At 39.0% G+C, this 12,198-nt stretch overlaps 1 protein-coding gene across 1 annotated transcript in view; it reads right to left on the reverse strand.

The window, feature by feature from the left end:
* Nucleotides 1–561: 561 nt before the first annotated feature.
* NPM2 (nucleophosmin/nucleoplasmin 2) overlaps nt 562–12,198 on the reverse strand; it is a 59,431-nt gene continuing 47,794 nt past the window's right edge. Inside the window, exons 6-7 of the mRNA XM_034422008.3 lie at nt 940–1,068; nt 562–573 (exon numbers count right to left, since the gene is read on the reverse strand). Of these exons, the coding sequence (XP_034277899.3) occupies nt 562–573; nt 940–1,068 (141 nt within the window). The remainder of the gene's footprint in view (nt 574–939; nt 1,069–12,198) is intronic.

Below are 12,198 nucleotides of genomic sequence, written 5' to 3' on the forward strand. Positions count from 1 at the left end.
AGATTTTTAAAGACGCGGGAAAACACCCGAGATTTTAACTTTTTACATACACACACCCACAAAAACTTGAGAAGACAGAATAGATAGATAGATAGATAGATAGATAGATAGATAGATAGATAGATAGATAGATAGATTTTCCAGGAATATATATTCCTGATAAAAGACAAGAACCAGTGTTTAGAAGAATGAACAAGCACAGATTGAAGGATTACATCTCTCGCAATTCATGGTTCTTTATTGGAACCAGAAAAACGACTACAATACTACAGCCACATCCCCAAACAAGCCATCACATCTTTCAAGCAATAGACTAATCATATCATTTTCTGCAGCACAGCCTGTAGAAGCTTGGAGAAGGAAAACAATTGAAAGTAGTAGAGAAATATCTGTGCTGAATTGAGGGTGATTTTGGAACATTATGGTCTGATTTTTATTATGGTTTGTTGCAGAGGTCACGATTCTTACAACATGTCCATTCCATAAAACCCACTTCGTACACTTCCATAGTCATATCACATTCTGCATCATGCGTAGGGCAACCTTGAGAAAATATTGTTTTCACACCCGCAACTGAAAAAGATGAAAATAAATTAGCACATCTATGTCAATTGTTGCACAATAAACCCAGAGGAACATATCCAATACTCCCCCTTAGAAAAGCTTTCCCCTTCCCGGTACCTACAAAAATATTGGTATCCATTCCCAAATTCCGGGAAATCTATTGAGTTGAGTCTATAAAACAGAACACACATGATTTGATAGCTAAAAATTATAAACTGTATATCCCCTCTCTACTTTCTTCTCTATCTGGAGCACAAAAAAGAAATACTCCACTGTAACTACTCCACTGTATTTTTAATTGGCAAGTGTGTGTCGTGTGCAGAAGGAATATTTTTTATCTGAATAATGTTGGATTTTAAGTAGAAACATACATACCTGAAGTAAATTTGGTAATCTGACACTGTTGACCCGGATGGGCAATACAAGTTTTTGATCCTTCCCTACTGACACAGTTTTGTCCCACTTCAGTTTTTTCACACTTGATGCAAGTAAGAGCTTCAGCTGCTAGAAAAAAGAAGAAGCAAAATCCAACTAATTTCTATAGCTCCAGAAATTCTATACCTCTCATTTCCCCAAAGTTTAACTGGGTAGTTGGTATCAATAGAATTATAGGCAAAATGGTGAAACTGAGAAAAATGAGAGGGAAGGATGCATTCATCCCCATCTTTAAAGAAGGCAACAAATGTTCAAAAAATCAATTCTGATGAAGTTCAGTAGAACCAGAATAGTGTGGAGGGAGGATACAAATGAAAAATGATAAATATACAGTAGATTTTTAAATACTCAAAAGAAATATCACTACCAGTTATGATTTGAAGAACTGTGCATGTTAGTGAAACAATGTAAAGAATTTGGAATATTTTAATCCCCTTTGTTTATTCATAGCCTGAGTTGCCAGATTACTGTACTTAAAACCACAATCACACTTGAAGAGCAGGTTCACTTTCTGGAAATGTAATATTGAACTTTGTATGTATAATAAAGCATTTGTGGTAGACAGGTTTCCACAGAAATCTTATATTGGTTTCATAGGGTTTAAGCGCTCTGGACTCACAACTTTAAAGCTTTTTTGTTGTTTTGTTTCATTTCATTTTATTTTTGTTGTTTCTAATGCTGGAGTAAAGTATTAATCTCGGCTATTTTTTTTCTAACCATTTTTAGGTTGTAAGACTAAATTGAAATTGCCCATCAATTAGGTCAACATCACTGCTTTCAAAATATTAAAGACCATGGAACATAAACCCCTCTTCAAAATAGTTTACGGACTTCCAACCAGTAGGAGGCTTGGTTTATAGCACAACTAGATGAACAAAATGAAGGAAATGAGTATCCAAAAATACACCCATTGCAACAACACAGCTGAAAACTCTATGTTTGGCTACTCACCCAAGGCACAGTAGAGAAGGACGGCAATCAAGAACCACAAAGCTTTGCTCATGTTTTCTTTCCTTCCAGCCTTTGTTACTTTGAAATAAGATTGAAGAATTTGGTGGAACTTTAATTGTATTGATGAAGATGATCCTGACCTGTTATCGAAGTCAGTACTACAATTCACACAGACATACATTCAGAGCAAGTCACAAATAGATGTGAGTTCTCTGGATAATGGAGGTGGTGTTATAAAGGCTCCAAAATTACAATAAAAATCTTTTGACCAAGAATCCCCAATAGCCCTGTACAGTTTGTTCTGTGCCTCGTTGTAGGTTACACCTGAATGCTTGATTAAGCTATTATAAAAACTTTCTTAATCAATTGGAAACACATTAAAATTAGACTCACCCATAGACATGATTGGCCTTTTGGTAAGACTCACATTCCCTTAGGACCCTTCTTCCCACCTCTGTGTGAATCTTATGAAAACACTTGTAAGATTTCCAAAGGTATTGAAGACTTTCTTGGGCCAAACACATGCCTTGAAATTGCCAAATTAACAGCTAAAAGAAAATCTGAGGCAGAAAACGAGAATATTTTTTTGGGGAAATCTCTTTATTCCACATTCTGCTGCTTTTATGCTCCAAGTGGTGCCCTTTTTTGTGAGATCTGGTACTGGCTACCAGCTTACTTGCTTCAAAATGGGTTGAAATGATTGATGGAAGTCATAAAGGCTATCAGCCAGCTATCAATCTGCTGGGAAATCAGTGGGCTTCCTTGTTCAGAATGTTGGCCACTGTGACAACAGGTATGTTTTGGGTAATGTGGCCCATATCTGAAGTGATATCACTTTTTTGCCCTCATGCCTTCCTGTAGCCTTACAGGTAGATTGTGTATTGAAGCATCCTTCACCTTCCTTGTATTTGCTTCAAAATTGGATAAATAAGATGTTTGATTTCAAAAGAGAAAAACCCAAATATAGAGAAAATAATTATATTAGACAGGCAGAATTCTGGAATAGAAATAAGTTAGCGAATATCGCTACCTCTATAAAAACTGCATAAAGAGTTGCCACCTTGCTTGTTGTCTATCTTTGTCTACTTAATCCATGGAATACAGAGGAGAAGACAGATGGTGAGAAGCAGGATTTTCTTCACCTTCTGTCTTCTTAAATCATGATGTTACATAGAAATAATAAGGTTTTGTTAGCAAACCTGGGGACAGTAATGATTGGGAAGGGATTGTGAGTGAGGCCCACATAATGCCTTTTGGAGGAAGTCAGAGATTCTTAACAGAGGTCATAAATCATCTTAATAATTACAGGTCAATGACAAGTGAAGTCCATATCCTTCTATGTTCAGTTTCTGGTTAATGTTTAGAAGTCAAATAATAGAGCACCTATTAATGACCCATATCTTAAATTTTGATTGCTTTGTGCATTGAGTTTATGGACAATGGACAAACAAGTCATAATCTATGGGGACACATGATCTGACCTGTTATGAATTGGCACCGGCATAATTACATGAAGTGTTTCTATTTATCTGAAGATTATGTTCTTTGCTTATCGGTGCATTGATTATTCTGCATATCTCAGAATGTTGTGATGCAGCTCAGTATGTAGAATTAATTGAAGCAGTGTTTCCAAACTGTTAAGTTATTGAAAGAAGATAAATGAATGAAAAACAAACCTTGTCATTTGTTGAATAAAATGCAGATAAATTGCCTAACAACTTCATTTCCAAGAAAGACATTCATTCTGGGACTGATGTTATCACTTAAAAGGTGGTGCAAAGACTCAGTGAAGATGGGTGGTATGGGAGAAAGAGGCTTTTGTGATGCGATGGGTTCTCTTATCCTGGAGACATTTTCTAGAGGGGGTAAAGGAGCCTTTTGAAGTGTGGACTGACCACAAAAACCTCAAGGCGTTGAAGACTCCTCAGAAGCTTTCCCCCAAACAAGTTCACTGGGCTCAGTATTTTAAATGCTTTAACTTCAACCTAAAATACATTCCGGGGGGGGGGACCTATTTGCTGATGAACTTTGTCCAGAAAGCCCCAGTTTGACAGCTGGTGAGAAGATGTAGTTCATGCCATGATCTCTGATACCCAACCAGCAGCCCAAGCATGCACTAGAGCACAAATGTGGCATGGTTCTGCCCTCCCTGAAGACAAGTTGTCAGCAGAGCTAAAAGCGGCACTCTCAAACGATATGTGATTTAAGGAAAACCAGACGGACTTAACTTTAAGGGGGGGTTGGCTTGGAAAGGGAGTAAGATTTATGTGCCCAGCTGCATGCGACTCCTGGTGCTAAAGCATAGTCATGATTCTCGACTAGGGGGCCACTTTGGACTTTTTAAAACCCTCCATTTGACTAGAAGACAATTCTGGTGGCCAAGGATGAAAACCGATGTAGAGGACTACGTAAAAATCTGTGCAATATGTGCCACCATGAAGTCCAGACAAGGGAAACCCCCTGGGTTTCTCCAGCCCGTGGCCAAACCCACAAAACCATGGGAAGAAATTGCAATGGAATTCATTGTCAAACTCCCAGACAGTGGGGGAAATATGGTGATTTGGACTGTCATGGATTTATTCTTCAAGCAAGCATACTTTACTGCCTGCAACGGATTGCCTTCTGCCAAAAAGCTGGCAAAACCTTTCGTGAAGCACATCTAAAGGCTTCATGGCGTCCTATGGCAAATAATATCAGATTGTGGTGTCCAATTTACTGCTAAGTTCTTCCAGAGTTCCTGAGATCCGTTGGGTTGTCCCAGGGACTTAGCTCGGCTTTCCACCCATCTACGAATGGATCTGAGGAACGATCCAATGCCATGGTGGAACAATACATCAGATGTCATGTAAACTATCAACAAGAGGACTGGGCAGAATTGTTACCATTCACAGAGGTGGCTTATAATAATGCAGTACATAGTAGTATAGGGTTGACTCCTTTTCAAATAACTACTGGCATGGATTTCGTGCCAGTGCCTGAGTTGCCTAGAGAGCCACCCACTTCCATGTCCCTAACAGAATGGATAACCTCATTACAAAAGGGTTGGGAGAATACTCAGAAAGCTTTAGCTGAAGCAGTGGAGAAATATAAGGCCCAGGCAGACAAGCACAGGTCTCTCCAACCACCTTTCCAAATAAGAGATAAGGTGTATTTGTCAACCAAATACCTAAAATTGAGGTTATCTAGCAAGAAGTTTGGACCCAAATTCACAGGTCCCTTCCCTATAGTGAAAGTGATTAACCGCGTAACTGTCCAACTTAGCCTGCCTCACATATTAGGGAAAGTGCATCCAGTGTTTCACAGTAGCTTATTGAAACCAGCAATAGGATCTAATTTAAGACCCTTACCAGCTGCTCCCCTCGTCTTTGATAGTACAAGGGGAGACTCATGAAATTAAGAAGATCCTTGACTCTAGGTTACACAGGGGTCGGTTACAGTATTTGATACACTGGAGAGGGTACCCTTTGTCGGAAGCTACTTGGGTGAAAAGTTGGGATGTGAAAGCTGATCGACTAATAAAACAGTTTCATGATAAATTTCCTGAAAAGCCAAAGTGACCTCCTGGCTGGGGGAGAGGGGGTTAAGCATTTTGATGTACAATGTGTTAGCCCTTTCTTTTGTATTTTGTCTATTTTATTTTCCAGGGTGTGGGGGTTTTTTTCAGGGTGGGACACCTATCAGCTTTGGAAGCCATATTAGTAACATAAGCTTCCATGCTGCCATCTTCTTGTGTGTGGGAAAGTAGGAGGAGGGATTTAGTAAAGGGAATGTAGACAAAATAGCATTCTTTTTTCTGGTCAAGGTCATGACAGTCCTGCATCTGGAGAAGGAGTGGTTGGAGTGATGTCTCAAGATGGGATGGATGGTAATTAGACCATGTGATGGACTGATGGGTGCAGGGGATGGATTTGGGGGTTTTGATTTATTGAGGGAAAACCTGGAAATCTCAGATTCAGGTTTTCCCAGATGTGCCAGTATACCTACTCTAATAAATGGAACTTTGAGAGAATGGTTGCCTTGGAGTTTTTAATTGGAGTTGGGGTTTTTCTGGAATGCTGACAGATATTTTCTCATTTCAATGATTTATGCTGTTCGTCTTCCCCTTCGGATTCAGACTCCGAAAGGGGCATGACACAATGTTGTTGCACTAGAGGAGTAAGTGTCAGCTAAACCTGAAGGCCAAGGAAAAGGCACCCTGAGTCATATAAAATCACAAGCCTCCTCCACTTATTTTACAAAATATATAAGTGGAGGGGGGAATCCCAGATATGCTTGAAAGACTCATTGAGTAAAGATGCACACCATGTTCAAACTCTAGCCATGTGGATTAGGAATTGGAGGTGTTCTTTTCTTGAGGTTTGCTCCTAGATAGAAAACTTGTACTTGAAAGTAACACCAGGTAATCTGTGTTGAGTTTCATGGCATTTGGATTGGGACCACCTGGGACACCATGATTCCTTCTCTGTTTGGATAAGACCTTATCGTATTGGCCATCACTACCTTGGGGATTAAGGTGACTTCCTTATTGTGATCCAGCTGGTGCAAATGATCGATGGTGGGATGATCAACAATTGGACTGCTCAGTGCTGTTTATTGGGGCCGTTTGATAATAAATAGACTGATAAACAGATGTCTGTGACTGGCATTTTTTATTTGTCAGCAGTGTATATTCATATGCATATCTATATTAAATATTTGAATGCTGGAAGAGTGACATACTTTGTCATTAGTTCCATCATTTGATTTAATAATACATACACATCTTCCTGATAAAACAGGAGAATGAGTCTTTAGAAGAGCATACAAGAAGAGACTGAAGGATTGCACCTCCTTCACTGATTCATGCTCCTTTACTGGAATCAATAACACCTACAAGACTATAATCACAACCTGAAACAAACCATCACATCTTTAAAGCAATGGACTCATCAGATCGTTTTCTGCAGCATAGCCTTTGGAGGAAGAAAACAATTGAAAGTAGGAGAAAACAAATTGTCCTGAATTGAGGGTGATATTGGAACACCATGACTGCTTTGTTTAGGGTATGTTGCAGAAGTCACTATTATTACAACATTTTATATCCAGAACACCTTGTTTTAGTTGACCTAATGTCAGATGACATTCATTAATAGTTTTCGTGCAGGCTTGTGCAATTAAATCTGAGGATTTTCCTATTGTAAAAGAAGAAAATAGATTAGCAGATTAACATCATTGGTTGTGCAACAAATCCTGAAGAACATACCCAAGAAATCTCTTTAGAACAGCTTTCAACATCCTGGTATACCTCCCTTCCCAAGATATTGGTATCCAATTCACCAAATTAGGTGGGAATTCTGGGAGGTGAGAGTCTCAATTACAGGTGGTCACCAATTTTGGAATAGTCTCTAAAAATGGAAGGATTTGATTTGATAGGTAGAAACTACAAATTACATATCCGCTCTCTACTTTTTTCTCTACCAAGAACACAGAAAACTAGAGGTTCGTAAATACTCTACCATATTTTTAATTGGCAAGAGTGTGTCATGTACAGATGGAATATTTTTATCTGAGTAATATTGGATTTTAAGTCAAGACAAACATACCTTGATAACGAGTAATTTTACACTTTTGACCTGGTTTAGCAATACAGGTTTTTGATGGCTTTTTATTGATAAAGCTAGATTTTTTGTGTCTCTTGCAGGTAAGAGCTTCAGCTGCTGGAAAAAGAAGAAACACAATCCAGATTGTATAAATATAATTAAAATCCATACCTCCAGAACTAATTTACCACTAATTTTCCTAATAGTTTAACTTGCAGTTATACCACTAGAAAGGGAGGCATTCATTCATTCATTCATTCATCTACAAGAGCACCAGGGGTGGGTTCTAAATTTTTTTACTACCAGTTCCGTGGGCGTGGCTTATTTTGTGGGTGTGGCTTGATGGTCATATGACAATTATTTAGGATTCAGCAGAGGTACTGGTCTACCAGGCTTTTAACTGCTTGCAGAGCTATACCGATCTACCCATTTATTTTTTGCAGGCACTGATCTAGTCATGTATTTTTGCAGGCACTGGTCTACTCATGTATTTTTGCAGGCACCGGTCTACTCATTTGTTTTCTTTTAACTCTGATCAGCTGTAGGGGGCCCTTTGAAGCCCCATGGCAAGAGTTTAAACAGTTTTTTTCCCTCTAGCCATCAGCTGGGACTCAGGAGGCAGCAATAGATTGGGGGTGGGGCCAAATAAAAGGTAAGAATAATGCGGGGGTGGGGGGGCAGGGTGGGGGGGGGCATCAGGGGCAGGGGGCAGAACTGGTTCAGTGACGTCATATCGTCACCACTACTGGCTCGGGAGAACCGGGCCGAACTGGGAGGAACCCACCCCTGAAGAGCACCCATATTTTAAGAGTACCACAAATATTTGAGCTAAAAAAGGAATTTTTGTAACATCTGATGATACTCAGTAAATCCAGAATTGTGTTGCTTTTTGAAAGGAGGGTTTGAGTAGAAAATAATTGTTTTACATTTTGGAATACTGTATGTAAACATCACCACCAGTTATGCCAAAGAGAACTGTGTACAAAAAGAATTTTGAATACTTTAATCATCTTTTTTATTCATACCCTGAATTGCCAGGTGACTGAAGGCCACAATCGCTCTTCAAGAGCTGGTTCACATCATGGAACTGCAATATTGAACTGTGTATGTGTGAACTCACAACTTTAAAGCCTTTGTGTTGTTTCATTTTGGGCTTTACTCATCAAACATTGAAATAAAGTATGAACCTCAGCCATTTATTCTACTCATTATTAAGTTGTAAAACTGAGCTGAAACTTCCCATCAATTAAGTGAACATAAAAACTGACAAGCATTAAAAACTTTGGGACAGGAAGCCCTATTCAAAAATAGTTTGCTGACTTTGAAGCAGTGAGATGCTTATATTATGGCTGAATGAACAAAAAGATGGAAATATGTACAGTATCCAAAAGTACACCCACTGTGGAAATATTATTGAAAGCTCTATGTTGGGCTACTCACCCAAGGCACAGTAGAGAAGGATGGCAATCGAGAACCACAAAGCCTTGCTCATCTTTTCTTTCCTTCCGGCCTTTGTTGCTTTGAAATAAGATTGAAGGATTTGGTGGAACTTTAATTGTATTGATGAAGATGATCCTGACCTGTTACCAAAGTCAGTATTAACTCACACAGATGTACTTTCAGAGCAAGTTACAAATGGATGTGAGTTCTCTGGATAATGAAGGTGGTGTTATAAAGGCTCCAAAATTACAATAAAAATCTTTTGACCAAGAATCCCCAATAGCCCTGTACAGTTTGTTCTGTGCCTCGTTGTAGGTTACACCTGAATGCTTGATTAAGCTATTATAAAAACTTTCTTAATCAATTGGAAACACATTAAAATTAGACTCACCCATAGACATGATTGGCCTTTTGGTAAGACTCACATTCCCTTAGGACCCTTCTTCCCACCTCTGTGTGAATCTTATGAAAACACTTGTAAGATTTCCAAAGGTATTGAAGACTTTCTTGGGCCAAACACATGCCTTGAAATTGCCAAATTAACAGCTAAAAGAAAATCTGAGGCAGAAAACGAGAATATTTTTTGGGGAAAATCTCTTTATTCCACATTCTGCTGCTTTTATGCTCCAAGTGGTGCCCTTTTTTGTGAGATCTGGTACTGGCTACCAGCTTACTTGCTTCAAAATGGGTTGAAACGATTGAAGGAAGTCATCGAGGCTATCAGCCATGATGGCAGCCTGAGTGCCTCTGAAGGCCATCTTATTTATTTTATTTTTATTTTATTAGTTTGTCAAACATGTAAAGAAAGCAGGTATAAATATAGACATGGACATGAACAAAAGAAATTACATATAAATGGGAACAGTAGGACAGGGATGGTAGGCACGCTGGTGCGCTTATGCACGCCTCCTTTACGGACCTCTTAGGAATGGGGTGAGGTCCACAGTAGACAATTTAAGGTTGAACTGTGAGGGTTTGAGGATGTAACAATGGAGTCGGGTAGAGCATTCCAAGCATTGACCACTCTGTTGCTGAAGTCGTATTTTCTGCAATCGAGTTTGGAATGGTTTACCTTGAGTTTGTATTGATTGTTTGCCCATGTATTATTGAGGTTGAAGCTGAAGAAGTTGTTGACAGGTAAGACCTTGTAGCAGACAATTTTGTGTACTGTGCTTAGATGATACCACAGGCAACACAGTTCCAGATTGTCCAAGCCCAAAATTTCAAGCCTGGTGGCATAGGGAATTCTATTGTGAGTAGAGGAGTGGAGTACTCTTCTCGTGAAGTACTTCTGGACCTGCTCAATCATATTAATGTTCAATATACAATGTGGATTCGAGGCAGATGAGCTGTATTCAAGAATTGGTCTGGCAAAGGTTTTGTATGCCCTATTTAGCAATACAATGTTACCGGAGAAGAAGCTTTACAAAATTAGGTTAACAATTCTTAATGCCTTTTTGGCAATACTGTTACAAGTGAGCTCTGGGGCTTAGATCATTTGAGATGAGTACTCAGTGGTGGGTTCCTCCTGGTTCGGCCCGGTTTGGCCGAGCCAGTAGCGGAGACAATATGATATCAATTATGAGAAGATAAGATGTTCGATTATGAGAAAGAGAAAAACCCAAATATAGAGAAAATAATATTAAACATGCAGAATTCTGGAATAGAAATAAGTTAGTGAATATCGCTACTTCTATAAAAACCCACAAAGTCTCCCCCATGTTTTCTTTCCTTCTGTACTGCTTTGAAATAAGATTGAAGAATTAGGTGGAACTTTGACTGGTATTGATGAAGATTATCCTGGCCTGTTATTGAAGTCAGTATTAGTTTCTGAGCAAATCACAGAAGAATGTAGGTTCTCTAGACATTGAAGATGGGGTTATAAATACTCCAAAATTATCATAAAAATCTTATGACAAAGAATCAGCAGTGCCCAGATGCAGTATGTTCTGTGCCTCATTGTAGGCTACACTTGAGTGCTTGATTAAGACATTATGAACATTTTCTTAATCAACTGGAAAATACATTAAAATTGGACTCACCCACAGATATAATGCTCCTATTGGTAAGACTCAAGTTCTGTTAGGACCCTTCTTCCTCCCCTCTGTATGTATCTTATGAATACACTTTTACCATTTCCAGAGGTATTGGAGACTTTCTTAACACATGCCTTGAAACTGCCAGATTAACAGCTAAAAGATGATCTGAGGCAGAAAACGAGCATATTTTGGGAAAATTCTCTTTCCTCTATTCCACATTCTGCAGGTTTTCTGCATAGTGATGATGAAGGACCACACTCCAAATGGGGTCCTTCATCATCACCATGAAATATGATGCTGGCTACTAGCTTGCTTGTTTCATAAAAGGCTCTTTTAATTTATTATTGTATAGTGTGTCCTAGGTGCTCGCTGAGTTTTGTGGCTCTCTTGCAGATATTTTATTAACATTGATGAAACATTGCAACAAAACAACCATGCTCAGAGAGCACCAAGGACCCCACAGTTCAGCCTTGAGCTACAAATGTTCTCCTTATCTTATTAAGTAGTACTTAAAATAAGTGGTAAAGACTTCACTTTTCCATTACTGACACTGGGCCTCTTCTAGACTATTTCTGAGTTCTATAAGTTGTTTGTGTACCAGTGATTGAGAATTAATGACTTAGAACAGAACCCATGAATTTACTTCTGGATATATGTATATAAAGCAATAATAAAAGGACAAATGCCTTTCAACAATTCTGTCCTTTTCCTGAAACTATTCCAAGTGCTTCCAAGGATCCTGCTACCATGCATACAGGAAGTCCTCAAAGTACGACCAAAACTGAAGCCACAATTTGCATTGCAAAACAAGCTGGTTGTTAAGTGAGTCACACCCAATTTTAAGACCTTTTTTGCTATAATTGTTAAGAGAACCATGCAGTCATTAAGAGAATCTGGTTTCCCCATTGACTTTCTTTGTTGGAAGATTACAAATGGAGATCAAATGATCCTAAGAAGCTGCAACCATCATAAATACATGTCAGTTGCCTAGCAGCAGGAGTTGGATCACATGACCAAGGGGTCCTGCAACGGTTGGAATAGCAATGGCAATAGCACTTAGATTTATATACCGCTTCCTAGTGATTTGCACAGGGATCAACAGACTTCACGCAGCTCCAGTTGTGTGAGCAATGGATGCGAGTCTGTGAAGCTCCGTTTGTATCAGTGGTGGGCTCCTCCTGGTTCGGAGC

Source organism: Pantherophis guttatus, chromosome 9, assembly GCF_059756535.1.
Source record: "Pantherophis guttatus breed Tessera chromosome 9, ASM5975653v1, whole genome shotgun sequence".
In the NCBI taxonomy this organism is placed as follows: domain Eukaryota; kingdom Metazoa; phylum Chordata; class Lepidosauria; order Squamata; family Colubridae; genus Pantherophis; species Pantherophis guttatus.